The sequence below is a fragment of the Hetaerina americana genome, unplaced genomic scaffold (assembly GCF_022747635.1).
Source record: "Hetaerina americana unplaced genomic scaffold, ioHetAmer1.1.p SCAF_20, whole genome shotgun sequence".
Taxonomy (NCBI): Eukaryota; Metazoa; Arthropoda; class Insecta; order Odonata; family Calopterygidae; genus Hetaerina; species Hetaerina americana.
In genome coordinates, this window is record NW_027286764.1 from 1,539,553 (window position 1) to 1,561,469 (window position 21,917).

A 21,917-nucleotide genomic window follows, 5' to 3' on the forward strand; every position below is an offset into this window, starting at 1 on the left:
CTAATTTGATATTTAACTTAGGTTTCCTTGAATAACTGATTGCAGCACTTTTCCACTTGATACGCTTCGATCAGTTATTCATTATGTTCGACTTCCACCACATCACGCTTGAAGCAACTCAATTAGTTAGGTTTCCTTCTTTCGAGAATCTCACGATGCCACTCTTTAACTCGTAATATGCCCGTATAAGGTGCGAGGGTTTCAATTCCTCCATCAGCGCTCCCCTCCTAACTCCATGCACCTTAAAAAGCCCACCCTCTCCCTGACTTCTTAACTCCCTCCTTCGAACGCCCGTCCTTCGACGACCTTCATATGTTTCTCCTCCGCCCATTCTCTCTTCCTTCTTCGGATTTCGCCCAAAACAGCCCTTTCCCTTCGCCCTCCACATTTGAAACTCCGGCATCTAAGAAGCCTTTCTTATTTTCTGCATCGTTCGTCGCATTCTTGATGAGAACTACTGAGTTGTGATTCCACTGCAATGGATTTTCTTCTTCCTCGTCCACTGGGTCTCTTTATAACCTTTCTAAGAAAATCTCTCTCTTTGCGATACATTCTTTGAGGCAACTTTCAGTTCTGATATCGATGCTTGCCTTCTTGGATATGTTCCATTTTCGATTTTTAGGCTTCAGCAATTCAGTGTAATAACATTTATTCCGCCCACGACTTTGTGTTTGCTGGTAATGAGAATGAAATTGGACGTGTTACGGATGACGTCACTCTTTATTTTCCGAAAGCTGCAAGTACCTTTCTGTTTGAGCATCTTCTGAGGAAATAAAAGTTGAGAAATATTTCTTAATATTTATTTCCTCGGAAGAAGGCCTCCACTCGGAACTACCACCTCCGCAAAATTCTCGCCGTTAGCTCGTGCATCGGCGGACTGTCTTCTGCGATGCTTCGTCCGCGAAGTGGACGTCCGTAAAGTTGAGATGCTCCAAGCACGATGAAAGGACAATCCGCAAGCCATCGAAGTCAAGTGTCGATTGGTGGCATTGATGAGAGATTTGGATGCGATGTGAGTTCAGAGTGCAGGCGGTGGGGTTCCAGAACAAAAATGGGTCAAAGAGCGACCGTCGTGGAGTTGTCCCCAATCCGGCGCGCGCCCGGAACGGTGGGTGGGTAAGGGGGGCGGGAATCGAGGCAGATGGCACGGTTCGAGGAAGAACAGCCAAGTTTGTCTGAGCGGGAGGTCTGACCACGTCTTCCATTATGCGCTTTTCTTAAGTTCAGTGATAACATGCTTTTCGTATGTAGTAATAGAGTAAGAGTTTTCCTGGCAGCTTTGAATTTACTCGTTAAAATACTGAAGTGACGGGTTCATTTCGGCTTTTTTTCTACGTTGGTATCTAAAACCTGATAATCTGAACAGTTGGAATAGGATATTGGTTTAGAGTGAGGGAGAAGTCTACATTCACTCCGTGGCCTCGTTCACTGTGTCAAAATTCGACTTCTTAAACGTTTGTGGGGCTATCTGTTCACATGCGTACCCTTTTGGCCTTTTGGGAGAGTTTCTGGTATTTCTAGAGATTATGTCTGACGAACCTGAACCACACATATGGGGAAGTTATAGTTGCATCGTTAGCAAAAAGAAATAATTTAGTTGCCTCGGTTTTTAGGATGCCGGAAAAATTATATTTATAGGATCGGTGGAAACACGTCCCCCGTCAAATGATATCAGCTTAAATTGGGCATTTTTGAATTGGCAAAATTCCTATTGCTCTAAAATAAACTGATCTGAGAGAAAAGAAAAAAAAATTGTTTTCCGCTCAAATATTAGCAGAGAAAAACGTAAAAAATGCCACCGTTGCGCACCTCGTGAAGGCTTTCTCCGAGTCGAGAGAGGCGTCGCGGCCGTTCGAAGCGCCACGAAGGATGCACTCGATAAGACGAAGTGGCCGGCGAGAAGTTGAGACAAGAGAGCGATTCGCTCTTGGATTCGGAGGGAAGAGGCGCGTGAATGCGAGGAGTAGTACCTCATTGCATGACTCTTTCGAAAATATGACGGAACATTTAAGAGGAATGGGACGAGTCTTTGGAATTGATGAGGTTGGGCTCAGCCAGGAGGATTATTTTCGCGATTCGCGGTGGAGTGTATGGGGGAGAAATAACTGGAAATGAGTTAAGAGTTGAAAATTAAAAAGGTGCAAGAAGAAAGGTAATCGTATTAGAGGGCAGATATTTCATTTTTTTCGGTCGTATGATAGCCGTGAGAAAGGAGGACTTGGATTTGCATACTTTAATATGTTCTTTCGACTCGTTGAAGGCTACGACTTCAGGCTCGGGCGAATGGCAGAATTCAAGGGAAGAGGCGGTATACTACCTTCAGTCTTAATTGAACGTATCAATGAGCGCAAATGACAATGGAGAATATGAATTCCCTCTTTTTAAGAAGCGGGAGGAGGCATTTTGCCACTCTCCATTCCCCCCCTCGGGGACCACCCCCTTCCCCAATTCTCCCTTTTCCTCTCATTTATTCAGGACAGTCCTTCCCCTTACTGACTGCTCCCCCGATGCTCCCGCCCTCCTCCTATGCCACCCGAGTGCACAACATCCACGTGCGCGCGTAAACACGCCCCCTTCCCCCCCACCCCCGCCCCTCTCATCTCCTCCAAAAAATCCGAATATTTTAGGGCAGAACACACATTTATCACTCTCGCTCCATTAATCACACACACACTGATTTTTTTCCCTCAATGCAATGGACTGAGGGCACATACGTATGCGAGCAGCAATCCACCCTCGCGGCCGCCCCACTCACACCATTCCTCACCGGCCGGAATAAACTCACTCCCTCTTCACCAATTGGTTCCATGAGCGGGTTTTAATGTGTTCACGATCAAATGAATTCGTTTTTTCGTGTGACTCGTTGGGCGTGGGATTCGACTCCGCGTCCCCATTGCACGCCTCTTCACGCAGCCGGAACCGTCCATCACTTTTTCATCTCTCCTCCTGAAGATATCGCATAATAGGTTACATAATCGGTTACATCGCCGCGCTGAATTCATTCGCTGTTTTTTAATGCCTTCTCATGCATATTAAAAATGGAGTGTTCACGAAACGTTTGAAGAAGATGCCATGGCCCACGTTACGTTGCATGGATAACACTCATTTCAGTACTTTTTTATAAGAGGCCGAAAAAGATCTTCGCATTATTTTGCCATTATTTATCCTTAAATTATGGGGTATAATATTCGGAGCAATTTGAAAAAGCAGCCCTAAATTCAATGAATTTATACCAACTTAACGTGCAGAAAGATTTAGGGTATAATTAGAATTCAAAATTAATATTTTTAGGAAATTATTTTATAAAAAACTGCTCACTTCATCAAGTTCAAGAACACTGGGATAAAATGAGGGGGGAATAGAGCCCAAGCCGAAAACAGTGAAACTTCGTAAGAATGGGTTTTCTCTCTCGTTCCCTTATTGCACATTTTTCCAAGATTCAGATAAAAAATTAGTTATTACTAGATAAAAAAAGAGAAAGAGCATGTAATATGAAGTGACAGGGGAACAAATAATTTTCATATGAAAAGAAATGGCTGAACGAATGGACCAACATGTTCCTACACACACAAACACACACACACGCACACACACGCACACACGCACACGCACACGTGCACACACACACATATATATGGCAATGAATATTTTACAAATTACAAAAATACGCCTGCAATCCATTTCATTCGGTCAAAGGTTTTCGCACCAATTCATGATGCTCGCAAACGAACTTCTCAGAAAGACATCAAGCGAAAAGATTGTCGAAGATATCCGGGAAATTTCTCGGCGTCGCCCTCCATCAATCGGATTCAAAATGTACAGATACATAGGAGGGGGATGCACATAGATCCGGTCAATCCGCCTCGCCCCCTCGCGAGTTTATCGATTCCACCGCTTGTCTCTCCGCACACCCACTTTCGAACACGCCACCACAGCCGCCCCCACCACTCCCCCCTTCCTCCCCTCATTGTTTCGCTTCATCCCCTCCCCTCCCCCGCATCACCCCAACTCTATTTTACGTCTCGCTAATCTGTATTCTATGTCCCGCCGATACTTCCCCTCTCCTACGTCTGCTTTTAATTATTGCGATTAATCTTCGGAGCGAAAAATTAAATTTGTTGATTATTTTAGCGCGATACGTTCAGCATTCACCAAGATTTATCGCCCCTGCTTCACCCTCCCCCCCTCGGAGGTGGAGAAGTGGGGGGGGGGCAAAGCACCGCCTCGCCCCTGCCCGCCAATATTTGGTCCGAAGGTTTCGCGGAAGGAGCGAGCCTCGCTCCCGCCGTGTCGAGGGATGCCGCTGTGGCTCCAAGCGTTCCGATGCGGGAGGGTGGGTCGGGGGGAGAGGATGGGCGTTCGGGGGCGTGGTGCGGAGAAGGGCGGAGATCCGAAGAATCGAATGGCGGTTATTGACGCGGCGCAGGGGAGGGGTCGAGGGCGGAGTGCAAGTCCGCGACGATGTCGGGTGCTGTTCGGGGAGTGGCCTGAGTGCCGCGCCGTGGCGGGGTTCCTACATTTTAGAGAAAGGCCCTCTATTATATAGAGGAAAACTGATTAACGGAGATCCTCTTAGGATTTAAATATAAAGAGGAAATATTCAGCAATAGAGGGTAGCAAATGAGTAAATGGTTGCTGACGGAAGTTAGTTGTTTTTTATGAAACCTCTGCACGCTGAAGGTTGAGTGAAGGCAGGTACACTTCGTGACACATAGGGCTTGTTCCAAAAGAAATTAAATTATTTAAAAAAATTAATTTTTTGAAATGATTTGCAAAAACAGTTAATATTCTTCAAAGTGCTGTCCTTGGGCCTCTACTTATTTTTTCCAGGGACTCTGCCATGACCTCTGGCATGCGCCCTTGAAGGTATCTTCGGGAACCTCTCGCAAGGTCTTCGTCACGGCTGATTGGATCTCTTCTATGGACGCAAAACGGGTTCCAGACAGGGCTGCCTTAATCCGAGGGAAAACAAAGAAGTCTGCTGGGGTATAGGGGGGATGGGGCAGCGTTGGTACCTGGTGTTTGGCCAGGAACTCGCGGACCCGTAGCGGGTTGTGGCAAACACCTTTGGCACGAGCTTGGCGCACACTTTCCTCATCGGTAAATCTTCAGTAACATTGCGAAACACAACAGTAGACGACAAGTTGAGTTTATTGGCAATAATCTTGCTACTCAATCGAAGGTCAGCGTCCAGCAATTGTCGAACACGAGCCACATTGTTGTCGGTTTTGCTGGTTGACGGCTGTTGACAGAGCGTTTTTCGTCGTGAACCTCTTCCCGGCCCTCCTTAAAGGCCTTTAACCACCTCGGACCTTGTGAGTAGCACAGAGCAGAGTCCTTTTAAGCCTCATGAATCATTTTGTTAGTCTCCTCAAGAGGTTTTTTTTTCAATGTAGCAGAAAACTTAATCGTAAAACGTTTCTCGATCGTCGATTCTATTTTTTTCGCGACACGGTCGGCGCGCAGAGATTAACAATAACTGACGTCCTACCGCTGCCACAGCTTGAAGAGCACTGAGACCGGTTTTGCGGTAATGCTTAGCGTCCAGCCCACCTACTCTTAAGTAGTTCAATCCCAGTCCAACCAATAGGAGCGGCGCGGGAAACTCCATAGCATTACTTTTGGAACACACCCTGCACGCACACATACACACATTGATACACGGAAAACCTCCAAATGGTGAACTCATATCCCTTCCACTGGAAATAGATAGAAGGGATGGGAACACGCGTAGAGGACGGACACAAGAACGTCGGGGAAGGCGTAATTGAGCAGACCACAAGCCATTAACCAACAAACGATAGAAAACCATTCCAATGCAACGATTTCAAAGTGTAAAACTCATTTGCCTTGACCGGGAATGATTTTATTACACTCTGAAATTGTAATGCATATTAGAGGGTGACTTTGTCAAAGGTTACTCCCGCAGTTTCTTGGAATGTAAAGAAAACCATATCAAATGGGATAGTCAGACGTTAAAACATTAAAAATGTGAACAGAATGGATTGATGCTACAACATGAATTATCAGAAATTAAATACAAACTCGAACATAAAGAAAAAATCTTGATACACTTTAAAAGGGAAAAAAATCTTCATCCGAGAAACTTTTGACACCAATACTATGGTTATATATTAAAGTTTTGAAAATATTTGGGATCATTCAGACAATTATAAAGTTAATTCTTTTTTATTAACCTCATTTTTATTTTCATTAAGCTGACCTACAGTTAAACTTAAAAGGTTCTTATTCCCTGAAAAATATCTAAAGATCGTTAACAATCACGCAAATGTGATATGAATAATTGGTGACAGCAATATAAAGTACCAAGTTACACAGGAGGGTACCACAGCTGTCGTATTTACATGGCACTGTAACTGCTTAAGAGCTACACACACCAGTAGAATTCTCTGGTAAACATTATAACAATAATGAATAACTGATAGTGGCACTATTCTACTGCACAACATTTATTTTGCGACCGGGATTCGGTATATTACATCATCATCAGGTGACCTGGCGATGATATAATACATCGAAACCCTGTCGTAAAATAAAAATGTTATCCAGTAGAATAGTGCCACTATCAGTTATTCATTATGTTCGACTTCCACCAATTTACGCCCGAAGCTACTCAAATTGATTATAATAATAATTGTTCAAGTGCTAATTATTGCCTCATGTTAAACCTCACAACCGTAAAAATAGATCTCAAGTTTCAACAGGATTTTCACACTGAGAACAATTTTAAGGCATTTCATCCGGCAGGACTGGCCTCAAAGCCTGAAAAGGCGAACATCTTCTCCCTAGTGCATTTCTTTTCAATCTTAACTCAACGATCCCAAAATGGCGAGTATATGAAGTAGCATTGTTCACGTAAATCAAAACAAAATGTCCTCAGCTGACAACTGATTTAAAATTACATTGATCTTATCGGCCAAATTCAAATGCCAAAAACTTGACAATCGGTTTAGTGAGAAATTCGTGCAATTTATTTCATTCACATTCTATGTTTACAAAGGCTTCCATCTGTAAAATTTGCAGTTGATAAAAAAATAGTAAATAAACACTATATTTACATGTATTTCAATCTCAATGCTTACGTTGCATATATAATAGAAAATAAATGGTCCTGGCAATGGAAAGAGAATTATGGGATACATCTTCACTGAAGTTACTGCTGAGAATAAAATTGTTCTATTTGAATTTAAGTAATTACTCTTTATTCCAATGGCTGCGGCCGAAAATATATCTTTTGGTTAGCCAGCTCTGGCATTAATTACTGCGGCAGCAAAGAAGTCTACTTTAGCAAGGCTATTACGGCTATTACTAACTAGAGGTCGGGGTCACTCCGCCAGGCGGAATGTTATGATGCCAGTCGGTGAAACAGCGCCTTCTGAGATTATGAGGAAAGGGTTCCGAGTCTGAACACCGGTCAGTGTGTTTTAGGGGTCGGAGTTTTATCAGCAACCGGAAGCTTTGTATAAATCAAAATAATTGCGTTCACACGGTCGAGAAATGTTTTTAGCCTTATGACCTTATAGCCTCAGGTAATAATGCACGTTGAAACATACAAACAATGATAAAATTGAAATAAACCAGCCATATACTTGAAGACTAACTAATCTAAAAATGTCATGATACTGTTGAATATGATATAGTGTCTTTTCTGCCGGCCCGTCATTAGATGATAATTATTTAACATAACAATTTCAAAGACACCATAGTTTTCATGATACATCATAATCACAAAATAATTTATTAAAATCGACCTAATTTTTATTACCATATCCTGTGGAGAGAGAACATATCAGTATAATTAGTTTTTCAACACAATATTGTACATTGAATTAAAGGTAACCATTGCTGTAAAGGTTGACAACTTTTCTTGACGCATTCAAGTGAGGATTTTTTTATGCCGCTCAAAAGGCAATTTTCGTGACAGTCAAAGTTTTCCATTAACCGTGAGTAGCAGATGTCTTTTAATAGTTTCCTTGTTTAACTCAATTCCGTTTTTCTTTAAACAGGCTGTGTATAGGACTCGATACGATTTTTGGCGATTGGACTGCAAACTTGGTTAAAAAGTTGGCAAACAAGTCGGCTTCTCGCGTCTTTCCCTCCCCGCCTCCCGCCATCCCTCCCTTCACTCCGATTCCTCACCTTATTCTCCTCCCACACTCGTCCCAAGGTCCATCATCTCATGCGCGTACAACTTCACCACTCGGACAAAATATGCTCGAGAGCAAAGGTGTTCCAGCCACCGCGGCACTCATGTGCTGCGCTAAACGTTCCATGGTGACAAAAATGCGCTCTACTGGCCAGTTTTGGCACATTTCAAACCGGCGCCCCACGAGGAAAACCGAAGCCTATCAACACTCCGGACCGGACCACTGCCACCATTGTATACCAGCTAAAATGACATCTGCAAGGACTACCTAGATGGCCAGCAGACAGTTGTTCGCGCAGGGCGACTGCTATTCAGTGAACTGAGGCCGCGGGAACCGAGTGCACGGACGTGATGGGCAGACGAAGCACGCAAGATTGGCGTAGGAAGGAAGAACAAGGAGATTAAGAGAAGCGCATGAAAATAGGGATCCCTCCCCCCGAAGGCGGGCTTACCAAGGCGCCAATGCGACGCCATACTCACCGCGAGAGCAGTCGGGACCCGTCCAGAACTTGTCGCAGACGCAGGCGCCGGCCTCGAGGTCGTAGGCGCCATGGTCGGAGCACGAGGGTAGGCAGTGGGAGACGCGTTCGTCGGGAGAAGAGCAGTTGTGGCCCGTCCAGCCGGCCTTGCAGTGACAGCGGCCGCCGGCGCACGTCCCGTGACCCCCGCACTCGGGGTCGGGACAGTCCTCTGTGGAAACAATGGAGAGAGGCATATTAGAGCGATCCCTAATTCCGCCCAAAGCACATATACCGCCGCCGCAACACACATATGATCCGAGCAAACAGCGCGTTGGCGCAAAACCTCCTGTGCACCTCTTGACACGTGGTGTCATTATAGGTGCAGGCACATGTCGGCTGTCGACTGCCGAAAAGAGTCGAAAGAAATATGAACCCCAAATTGGCTCACTATTATATATACTTGGTTGTATGAAAAGTATCAGGAAAAATTTCGGAATAATAGATTTATTTCAAATATTGCTACAATGCCTCAAAATTCTTCAAAGCATTTTAGCATCTTCTATTGACCTGAAAGTCACCGCTCGGGCAAGTGACACGGGGAGAATAAAACACACCAGACTAATTTTGACCCGAATTTTATTACCCGTACTGCGGTCGAACGTTGCTATTTTGATCCCTAATCATTCGTGGAAAAAAATGACACCTTAAATCTATCTGTTCTACACTTAATCCCTCTAATATCATTGGCATGATCTCTCCTACCGTAGAGCGATGGGGATAATAATAAATTTTCAACGTCACTGATAAAGAGACATGCTTCCAAATTAAGCAAGAGATTTAATCTGTAATCCTCACTTTAAACACTGGTAATAAATCAATGGTTTCCGTGAAGGATTTGCAGAGTTTACGCAGAATTTTACAGAAAAACACTACTCCTTGAAAAAGCTAATTTCCGCGGATTCGATTTTCCACCGCACTCCACGAAAACCCATTTGCGCAAATGGCCGCACCTACATCAACAAAACAAGATATCAGCAAAGTGATTAAAGGGTTGTGTTATGACGGGCGCTCGGATTTAATTTGACCGCCCCTTATTCTCATCTCACCTAACAAATCACACTCCAACATCCTATTACATGTACAAAAAGCCCTCTCTATCTCCATGACTTCTTTCCTCCATTCATCCCGTCCAGCGTCCTATTCCTGCACCCCTCTTTCCTCGCTTGCTTCACATTCTCCCCTCTATTACAATCTTCAACATTTCACTGCCAATCAGTACGCATTTCATTCATTTTTCCTGCCTCCTTATGATTCCTCCCAACATTCCCCTGTCCTTCTCCACGAAACCTTCTACTTCCTTTATTTGCTTTCCTTTCGTTCCATTTCACTCTCTCCATCCTTCTCCACGCCCACATTCCAAAAGCCTCTAACCTACACCTAATACCCTGCTTCAATTACCAAGTTTCCACCTTAAGCGAAAACACGCTCTCAGCCAAATATTTTACTAATCTATTGTTGACAACGTTACTCAGCGTCCCTGTCATCATCTCCCACCTCCTTGTAGAACCTTGAAACGGGGTGTCTGCCAGTCTATTACTTGATAGCTGTTACGCAGCCGTGGCCAGACTGCCATATTTGGCACCCCTTTTCGTTGGATTCGAATCTTCGGGACTCGCGGGAGGGAGGCAGTGGCGCAGGAGGGCGGGCGGGCGGCGAGACCCTCACCAAGAGGGACAGGTGCCCTCATCGACGAGAATTTGCTGGGTGCCAGGCGGCGCGGAAGCACCAGGTCACCAACAAATTGGCGCGTGGGCGGAGATATCGCGCATTTAGGCGATGAAGAGCCACAGACTAATTGCTCACGGGACGTCGTTCATCAGTTCACCCTTCCGATAAACGGCGCTGCTAGAGATCCGGAAACATGCCCGTTATCTGAATTTGTTAGTCTCAACTATATTTACATACTGGCTTAGCACAAATTATGGAAAATCAGTAGTGATGAGAACAAAATGGAATATAACACTGTATTACTATACTATGTATGAGCGCATATATATATATATACATATATAACACTTTTTGAAAGTCTCACGGACGTGAATAATAATGTATAACACTTAGCACTAGTGGACACAGACAAAAACACAGAAACACACAAAAAAGAGACTCACTATTTTTCAAATTTTCGGTGGTCGTGACCACATTTATCAAGGAAGAGAGGACAGAACTCTGAGAACAGAGTTCTGTCCCTCCCTTAATGCCCTTTCTATCTCATCATTGAGTATGCCTGGACCTAAGCTATCTTCCCCTGCGTCATATTCTTTTTCAATGTCTAACTTTGTTGGTCGAAGTTCTTTACTATACAGTTCTTCTATGTACTCCTTCCATCTCTCTTGGATCTTTCCTGCGTCAACTATTACCTCACCCCCCTTATCTCTAACTGTTAGCATAGATCTCCCTTTCTTACTTCCCGACATAGATTTAACTTTGCTATACAGCGCACCGATTTCACCATTCCTCTGCAGACTTTCCATATCCTTGCACTGCGTTTTCCCCCATTCTTCTTTTGCTTTATTTGTTGCCCGCCTCAATGTATTGTTTAAATATTTGTACTTCATTTTGCCTAACTTTGTATTTAAATTCTTCCATTTTCTCCGCTCATCCATCTTTGTAATCATCTCATCCGTAATCTATGGTTTCCTGGTCCTTTTCGCGTTAACGGTTCCAATAGTGTCATTTGCGGGTTTCGATAACCTTTTCTTGATATTTTCCCAATTTTTCTTTGATAGCACTTAGATCTTTACCATCCTCCATGATTTCCTCTACCACCTGTTGTTACTTCCTTTTCAATCCATTTAATGCTTCTACCTTCCATTTTCTAAACCGCTCTCCTTGCGTTTTCTTTTAGAAACGGACGCTTCATTTCATAACAAATAAACTGTGGTCAAAGTCCGCCTCCCCTCCCGGGAAGCTGTGGGAATTTATCACACTGTTCTTAAACCTGTGTCTAACCAGGATATAATCTAGGTGATACCTCGTTGAGTCACCTGGTATTTTTCATGTATACCTGCGTCTTTTGGGGTGTCTAAACCAAGTGTTGGTGATGACTAACCCCTGGCTCCTGCAGAATTCAACTGCTTTCTCCCCGCGGTCATTCCTTGTGCCCAAACCGTAGTACCCCGACCTCGTCACCATCTCTTTCTTTGCCTACCGCCGCATTCCAATCCCCCATCACTATCAAATATTTCCCTGCAGAAACACACGCGGTTATGTCCTCTAATTGATCGTATATCCTATCGACCTCTTCCTCGGTATGGTTGCTCGGTGGAATGTATACCTGAATAATAACCAAGTTCGTCGGTTCTGCTGTTATATCTACTAGTACTATTCTGTCCGTTACCTGCTCTATGTTGACTACGCTTCTTCCTACATCTTCATTTAATACTATGGCAAGCCCTCGTTGGCTCTCGTCCCCGCCGCTGTATATTATTCTATACTTATCACACCAGTAATCCCCGCTATCTTTCCATCTTACATCGCATAGACCTAAAATAGTTATATTTCCCCTTTCCATCTCTCGCTTAACATTCTCCAATTTCCCTGTCCTCATCATTGTCCTAACATTCCGCGTTCCTATTCTAACTAATTTGGTCTTATTCTCCTGCATCTTCTGTCCTGTTGCTGCTGGTTTACCCTTGCAAGGTTTCCGTGGGATGACGACCGCGGAAGCTTTGCCTCCCCCGCTGCCGGGCACGACACACGGCCGATTGGGCCGAGCCCTGTAGTTGCCAGGACTCAAAATCTCTGTATTGTCCATCATGTTAATCTTGGGAATGATAATTGAGGTGGTTTCCCGTTGCAATTCTCAATAGTGTTTTTAACGTGACACCATAACTTACTGGCCGCCCCTCTGGGGTCAGACAACGTTGCAGCCGCCTAACTGAGGAACAGAGGTTGCGTGGAGTACCTTTCGTCTGGCTCCTAACATTCGACCTATCTGGCATGGGTGACCCTACCAGGAGCAATTATTATTTCTCCCGCCAGAAAGGTTCTGAAGGTCATCGGAATGCACTTGCCCTTCCTCCTCGTCAAGATTGTAGTCGGGGGAGGGAACAAATGATAGGAAAGTGGAAAATGAATATATGAAATAAAATTTATAAAGGGGAGCCATCAAAGATAAATCTCTTTTTTGCGACAAAGGAGGCTGATGCATGCCTTCCTTCCCACTCGACCCATCATTGAGCTTCCAATGCGACTGCTAGGAAGAATATTGGCAGAGGTGGTCAGCACATTGCTGTGTCCATTCGATAGTGTCCCGCGCGGGGCGACGGACACCGCCCGCGCCTCTCGTCCATCTCCACCGACCGCTTCACCCTCACCCCGCTCGTTTCGTAAACTTTCATTAAGAGAGATGAAAGGAATATATAGAAGAACTGTATAGTAAAAAACTTAGATCAACTAAGTTAGACACAGAAAAGGAACATGACGTAGACGAAGATAGCTTAGGTCCAAGCATACTAGACAATGAGATAGAAAGGGCATTAAGGGAGATGAAGGTAAATAAGGCCGTGGGGGTGGATTATATTCCTGCGGAGCTACTGAAATGTTTGGGAAAATGTGGGAGGAAGAGGCTACATGGGCTGATTCGTAGTATCTATGAGGAAGGAATCTGGCTGGAAGACTTTGTGAGATGAGTTTTAGTTCCCATTCCGCAAAAAGGTTAAGGCTATCTATCTCCTGTGAAGACTACAGGACAAAAAGTTTGATATCCCACGCAGCTGAAGTTGTTCTAAGGGTCATAAACAAAATGATATAGAGTAAGGCAAATGATTACTTAGGGGATTATCAGTTTGGCTAGAGCGTGGAATTCGAAAAATCAGTTAGGCTCGCTGATGATCAAGCTTTAGTTCGTCAGTCAGCCAAGGGGTTGCAAGTATTGCTGAGTGAATTGGAAATTCATTGCAATAGGTATGGGATGAGAATCGATATTAATAAAACAAAGGTTATGCGATTTTCTAGATAGAAAAAGGCCAAGCTTAACATTAAAATAGGAGGACCAAAACTAGAGCAGGTAGAACAGTTTACGTATCTCGAAAGTGTTTTTTACCAACACGGTCTAAGTAGCAGGGACGTAAGGAGAAGAATTGCGCCAGGTAAAGAGGCTTTCACTAGGAGGAGGGAGTTGATGACGGGGACATTGAGTGAGGATATTAAGAAAAGACCCGTGATAACATGCATATGGAGCGTAGCTATGTACGGTGCGGACAAGTGGTAATGGAAGCAGGAGGGTAGACGTAGACTGGAGGCTTTTGAAATGTGGGTGTGGAGAAGAATGGAGAAGGGGAAATGGACCGAGAAGAAAACAAATGAGCAAGTACTTGGTATGGTGGGCGAGGACAGGGGTTTGTTGGGATAAATCCTATGGAGGCAGGAAAAGTGGATGAAGGGGGTATTGACCGGCAGTGGCAAGTTGAAGACTGTAATAGAGGGGAGAATGTTAGGCAAACGAGGAAAGAGAAGGAACAGGATAGGGATGTTGGACGGGATGAAGGGAGGAAGAAAGTACTCAAGAAAGAAATGAAGAGGGACCTGATGTAGAGTAGGATACAGGATTTAATGTTCTGTTAGGAGTAATAAAATATTTATTTGGTAGTTTTATCCATCCGAAAACCTACCTTAACCAGTAGATTACCTAATAATAAGAATCATTTGTTATTTTTTGCGAACTCGTTTTGGTCGCCACCAAGGCCCATTTCTGCTTGGAGGTTTGAGAATGTGTATGAGTTAAGTGAAATATATCTTTTTTCACTTTTCAAATCGTAAACGGCATGCAGCGCCTCCATCCGAATTTGGAGAAGACTGAAGAAGAAGTTTATGCTGGACAAGAGTTCTCATCAAATACGATTAAAATGGACTCGAATCATAATGGAAGAAGCGTTTCTTGCTTATTAAGAATATCTTTCGAGAAATATTCGTAGGCGGAATCGAAAAAAGAAAATGGAATATGGGAAGAGTTTTGCTGGTTAGCTGGATATCGCACACAGAGAGACGGGCATATGATGTAAACGTTCACCTGAAAAGCGGTGCGTCGAGGAAGGTAGAGCGATGTGCTTTGAGGGTTAATGCAGTCCCCTCAGGCGATTATTACACGATGGGTGGCTAGTATGGTTCTGTCGTTTACGCCGCGATGCATTAACAAACATGGTCTTCCCGAAAAGAAGTTAGACTGGGTTTATTAACAAAAATATGTTTCCAGAATTGATACATTCACTCAAAATTCTTCGAATGAGCACCCTTGTGCGTCCACCCAACGCTGCGAGTGGGTTTTCCACGCCTCGTACGTACGCCTTCTGGAACGTAGCGTCTGTAATGCTGCTAAGCTCTCTCGTCACGGTTTATTGTGGCGCGTCCACCGAGCAATGGTGACGTCCTTTCAGCGCGGATTTGAGACAGGGGAAGAGGAAGAAGCCTGTTGGGACAACGCCAGGGTTGGAGGGTGGTTGATGCATGGTCGAGAACCTCTCGGCAGATTCGCATGCGAGTTTTCTTTTGTTCGTCCGAGAGCAAGCGCGGCACCAACTTCGCACACACCTTTCCAATGCCCATAATTTAGGTCACAGGTTGATGCACATCACTTTTGGGGATCCAAAGTTCATCAGATCCCACGCGAACATTTAATCTGTGATCCCCGCCCAACAAAACCTTCACTCTTTCAATATTTTCGTCCCTTTTTGAGGTCGAAGGGCATCCTGAACGTTCGGGGTAGTCAACATCTTCTCTACCCCCCTAAAACAACTTGTTTGTCACTCAAAACAACCCGATATTCTCATGGCGTTATCACCGTAAGCTGCCTCGAGCATATCATGAGTCTCTTTCCCGGTTTTGCCCAGTTTAAAGCGAAATTTGACGGTGTAAAGCCTTTTCAACAACTGACTCATGACGGAGCGTAACGAGGTCACGTAATATAGGTTTCGCGAACGAGCAATCCGCTCTTTTTAAGGCTGGGAGCAAACTGCCACCGGTCTCCAGCCTTTTCCTAAGACTTCCCTCCCTCGAACCCAGTAGGAGAAACCGCCGCCCGTCCGTCCCTCTATTCGGGATGGATAAAGCCATACCAATTTTGGGACAGAACTGACACTCTTATCTTCGAATGAAGAGTTAATGAATTTTGCAAGAATATTTAGAAACGGCCCCTGTTATTGTCGCTGGGTGCCAGTGACGAGGGAATAGAATGTGTGGAATTAGAATCACTGGAACGAGGCGCCGCAATCGTCACTGCTGGCGACTCCCCCGGGGAGCGGCGAACAGCCGTCGCGGAATACCGCCCGCCTATCGCGGTCGCCCGAGTGTGGGCCCACGTGGCGGCCTTCGATGTCTTCCGAGAGACATGGCCTCCCCGCCCCGGGAAGACGGGCGCCCGGGGCGAATGGCCTCGCAGAGGAGGAGGAGGATGGCGAGGACTAGTAGGGGGTGGGGTGATTGCGTTGCCAGGGTAGTGGAGGGAGGTGGTCTCGAGGGGTGCGACGAATGCGAGGGGTGAAAGACGCGAGGGGGTGGGGGGTAGAGAGTGGTTGGGTGAGGAATAAGAATGGCAAACAAGGGGATCAATGGGGAGAATTTAATGAGTGGCGGGGGGTTGGGGTATGAAAGGGCGAGGCAGGACGGGGAGATGGTACCCTCGCTCGGGAGAGGCCGCGTGGTCTTCTCCGAGGTCCACAGTGGGGGCGGGGTAAGGCAAATGTGCGGGGCTGGGTCGAAGAGGCCTTAATTGAAACGTTCTCGGCATTACTCGAATCCACGATACCCGGGGGGGGGGCGAGAAACCCCCCCCCCCGCCAGTGCCATATCGAGATAATGAAGGGTTATACAAGGGTGCTGTCGAGAGTTCTTCCTGGAAAAATGGGTCATCATAAAAAATTGTACAGAATACTGAAAAAGGATTCATGGTATATACGTTATTATACGAGTAAGTGAGTCTTGCATCCGCGTGTTCTGCCGTGTGATTCACCGGTCAAGAATGACGTGGCCGAGTCACCGCTGGTGACTCGCCATGGACTACGGACTAGTGGTTGATTCCGAAACCCCCCCCCCTTTCCTGCCTGGAGAGGGTGTTGATAACGACGACGGGTGACAGATTTCATCCCGGAGAAGCCAGTCTGGGACTCGAGATCAGAGAGGCAGGTTGGGCTGGGCCCCTCCTTCAGGTTGGAAGCGCCAAGCCGTGTCAAGTGATATTTGTTGTAACCTCTGTCTGCCTAGAACACATTTGATTTGGGTTAAATCGGGACCGCCGTTGAGCGCTTTTTTTAGTTCTTTCTTTTCCCCCTATTTCCATCAACGAACTCCTCTCCACGTCATAACCCACCAAACTAAAAGCCCCCGTTTACCCTCGAGGCAACCACTCGAATCGTGGGGTACTTTCTCGTGTCGCCAATATCCCCTCGAAGACGCGGGGATACGACAACACTAATCTGATGTTTTCACAAAATTTCATCTCTATCTTGATAAAGGGTAAGTATTTTTTTAACTAAACCGCGGGAACTGATTACATGAGAAAACAATGCCAAAATATACGACGATAAATACTCTGTGAAGAATTTCTTTGCATTGACCTGGACTCGAAAACAAAACCCCTAATATGGGTAGGGATTCCTGACCGGGCAGAAGCCACCTGATCGTGCAATTCTCTGGCGACAACTCGACAGCGCGAATCTTACAACTCGAGTGCACATCGGATAGACTCGCGAATTTTTCACGGAGAAATTCTCGTAATTTAGGTGTTTAAAAGAATTCTCTATTTTAACTTTACTTTGCAACAGCTTAGCGTCCTTCGCCTGGAATTCATCATTGTTTCGATTTATTTTATACATCTTTAAAATATTTGTTGAGGTCTTTTCGCCCGTCCGTCACAAGACGGGTATTGCGACTCAATGGCGTAGTTCATAGAAAGATATGTTTGGCAAGCATGGTGACACTACCATCATCGAAAAGATAAGGATTAGCACCAGACATCGCCGTCATTCGCCCTGCCCCGCCCCCCTGCCCCCCCCACCGTCTCCCCCCGCCCCTCCTCCCTTCACGGGCCCCTCTCCTCCTCTCATTCCACGAAGAATTTCTACGGTGCCTCCCGTATAAGTTTCAACATTATTCCATAGCACACTAGTATATCCATCACTTACGATTAAATACTCCCTGTCATCCCTAATTCGTACACCTAATGAGAGCAGGAAATTAATTATGACTCTTCAATTGTTCCTGGCTCAACCTTGTGGAAATTCATTTTAATAAAATTAAGAATACAAAGTAACTGTGACAAAGTGACAGTGGAAAGTTACTTTGTATTCTTAATTTTATTAATTATGACATTTACTACGCCCCAGAGTCCTTTAAATGCAAATGGCACATCAATTACGATTAGAGCAGTTTACCGATGCGTAGGTATTAGGAGTCGGCACTGGCATATGCGGGCACTCGGTTCTTCCGATGCCTTCTTCGATCGCAATACTAGTACTACCGTTGACATGAGAAATCGATGCTAGGATGATTCACGGAAATACTCTTTTTGTGACTGCGAAGGAAATGTTGCCATTAGAGCCCTTTTACGACGTCATCCAACGCTAAGTCGGAGGGGCGTGCCAAGAGCGTCCCTTAGCAATTGAAAACACGGAGGGACGGAGTAAAGGGGGGGGCAGTCACGGGGGTGTCGCCGGGAGGGTGGGAAAGTCCCGGTTAATTGCGGGAAAGGAGCCATTTGAGCGAGGGGTGGGCGCCAACTCCTCGTCGACGACGTCTTGGCCCGCCCGGAGATCAACGGGGGGGGGGAAACCTCCTTCGCTCCCTCAGGAGACACTTTTTGCGCGAAGGCGCGTGAGGATGGACCCTCCCTCCCCCCACCCCCAATCGGGGGTGGATGTTTCACGATGATGAAAACACGAAATGCGATCCACCGCCCGTTGAGCGCCGCCCGTGCAGAGCCTAATTAATACGATATATGTGCCACAGCGTTTGCTTCTTCTACGCTTTACTGAGCAGTTACATTATAAAAACTTAGGACTACGATTACATTAAGAGCACTTGTTACTTGGCTTGCGTTTATGAAGGCTCCCTGGCGGTTAGTCTGGTGCGCAGCTTCCAAAATCGAGTTTTCCTTGTGGCGATAACAGAAAGACAGCAATTCCACAAATAATATTCACTGTGACTCACCCGATGAAGCCACGCACTGGTCGTGAATAAATCTTAATTTTAGAACTTCTGTGTATCTGTTATCACCACAAAGAAAAAATTCCACCGCGTAACGGCTAGCACAATGTCGAGTGTTTTTCATGCTTGGGAATGGCGCTCGCTCGCTCCCCTTTCCCTTCGGCGTCCCGGGATTCCAAACAGATGTAATCCCTTAAATTCGCGGCTGCGAATGCTCAACTCCCGGAAGCTGTTTGGAAAAAGAGATGGCTACCTGGCAAAGCTTGAGGTCAGAGCTAAAGTGGGCCATCTATGGCTCCGGTTGGTGCCTGCCTCACGCGAACACATCCCCGCACGCCAAACCCCTCACCTCGATGCCCTTTTTCGTTCTTCGGCTTACCTAGTTCATGCGCACCGTTAAGCACCTTTCATGACCGTTCAATTTTTTAGCTTGCTTAATTACAGTAAACATCGATTAGAAAACAAAAGTCGAAAAAAATGTAATCTTCGGCCTTCGCCCGCGAACCCCTCGTGAGAAAAGAAAGTGTTTACCAGTCGCAGGAGATTTCACTCGAAATAATTCTTCCCCGTGCACTATGTTATAAACCATGAACGGCCTCGAAGAAAGAAGTCAAAATAAATACTCGTTTCGTGAGTTCTTGTGAGTTAATAGACGAGAGACTGGGAAATAAGTGCGAGGGAGCGCAATGGCGTGCGGAGGGTGAGTGGCAGGGAGTGGAGGTGGTGTCAAACGACACTATTTATCATTGCGATCGGTCGCATCGTTAGAGGATTATTGATAAGTTCAACCCATTGTTTGTAGTTTGCGCTACCTGCGCTACCTGCTTGGCCCATCCATGATCCCATTCTGGTGCTAATCCCGTATGGGATTTTAAGCTTCTTTACATACTATATTTGCTGATGAGGCTGTTTTCGACGGATGCCAATAAACAGATATCCGCTCCCGAATAATGATGTCATTTCTTCCACCTCAGTTTACTTGCTAGAAAAAGAATAGCATTCACCTTTGGTAAGAGTCAGAGTCCCGTGGATTGGGCATCATGAGGAGGTGGACACTCCCGAACCCAAATAACAGGAAGCAAAGGATTCGGCATCTCGTAACACTTTCGACCGGGCAAGAACACAGTCAAATGTTCTTGAAAAACAGACATTGGGTGACCATTTACGTTTCACACCATGCCACATGAAAAAAATAATTAATATTTAGTTTCAAAAACGAAATCCAACATTTTTTTGCATTCACCTACGGGGTTAGCCCTAAAAATAAGTAGAATGATTTTTTTCCGCCGACACGTACGGCTGGAGTGGGGCAATTTGTGGCAGGCAAAGTCACCACCTTCCTGGGAAAGCAACGCGACCCGTGTCGGCATTCTGCGGGCCGTTACAGTGTGCGGATTACTACTAGATTGGACCCCTGTTCGAGGATCATATTATGAGTTCAAGATGCCACGTTCCATGGGGCTAAGATACGCGATAAAATGTTAGCCTCGGAAAATTAAGTTCGGAGACATTAACCAATGGTTAAAGGTACTGATGGAGATGGAGTTATGTCCTAAGGAATGTTTTTCCCTGGCACAAGATGTCCCTGGATGGTACAGAGGAGGTTGACGACGTAAAACTCCTTGGACGTCCGTCAACGATAATGTGCGACAAAAATATGCAAAAATTGAAAGACAGGCTCGATTCTAATCGACGCAGGAGTGTCCGAATACTAGGAGAAGAGAACAGTATTCGTAAAAACGCATTGCATCGCATGCATATAAGATATTAAGAGCCATGAGAGCCATGAGAGTGAGTTGTGTGTGTGTGTGTGTGTGCCAAGATGGCCCCTAAGGTGTGGGTCGGAAGATAGGAAGGCTGCTCGTGTGAAAATCTCTCGTTAATTCTCTTGGATCTCGCCCCATCCGCCCCAAAGACCAGGTGTGGTACCCCTAGACTTCTTTTTGTTCCCAAGAATGAAAAAGACCTTGAAAGACAACCATTTTGGAACTCTGGATAACGTCGAAGGAGCCAAGACGCCTCCCAGGAAGCCTACCGCGACTGGCGGGGGCGCTAGTACGCGGTGTGTTGACGCACCAAGGGAAGGTGCAGGAATTGAAGAATTTCAGTAATTTGTACTTTATTCTACAATAAATACTTTGTAACCTGGATGTATACTACTTATTTTTGTGACAAACCTCTCTGTACTTACATATTTTCGCGAGAGAATGAAATTGAAAGATATCAATGCACAATTTTGCTATGCAACTTTAATGTTGCGGTTGCGAGCTAAATTTTTCTTCTCGTATTTCCTCACTGTACCTGAAATGCTCGTGTTTGTGTAAGAATGAAAGCATTACAAAATTGAGATGGACCCTGTGAATTCGTTCCCCCTAGTCGTCAATGCCCTTTCACTTGACTTGCAGAAGAGCGGAGAGGAGGTGCAGCAGCCTTAAACATGGCGGCAGCAGAGGGGAAGGAAGGATAGGGAGAGAGAGGATAAAAAGGCGGTCAAGCGGGGAAGAGGAGAGAACGGCCCAAAATGGCTGCAAGGGAGGAAGGGGGCGCGCGGGAATTAATAAAGAAACGCCGAACAGCAAACAAGAGAGAAGGCTGAGAGTAGGACGCGATCTGCGACACTAGTCCGGGACCGTCCAAAACTTAGGTTAAATGGCTAGAATAACCACGACAGTGAAAACCAAAGCGAAACTAGGTCATGGCCTTGAATGTACCCTTCTCACCGATTTGCTAACGGTGTTTCGATATCCATGTTGATGGGGGAGCTCTCTCAAAGTACAACACTTTGCCCGTCGGATTATCACGTCCAATGATAATAAATCGTATATAGAATTGGCCGATTTATTTCTGCGATGAATGAAAATTACTTTTTCCAAAAAACTCCAAACTTACTCATGGTCCCGTCTGGTTCGCCATGTGCGCCATCAATAAATGACCGTATTTTATGAATTTTCTTTTATAAATATAGGGGAAGTTGTCGATGAATAATCTTATGAACACAGTATTTCAAATTCAATTGAGAATAACTTAAGTATAATTCTATGCACCTAAAAAAAGAGCCACCATCTGCCGAAGAGCCTAAATACTTTGGT

General features: G+C 45.4%; 1 protein-coding gene across 1 annotated transcript in view; it reads right to left on the reverse strand.

Annotated features, from left to right (window-relative positions):
• LOC139688561 (teneurin-a-like) overlaps positions 1-21,917 on the reverse strand; it is a 697,857-nt gene that overhangs the window by 98,744 nt on the left and 577,196 nt on the right. Inside the window, exon 8 of the mRNA XM_071586114.1 lies at positions 8,648-8,857. Within this exon, the coding sequence (XP_071442215.1) occupies positions 8,648-8,857 (210 nt within the window). The remainder of the gene's footprint in view (positions 1-8,647; positions 8,858-21,917) is intronic.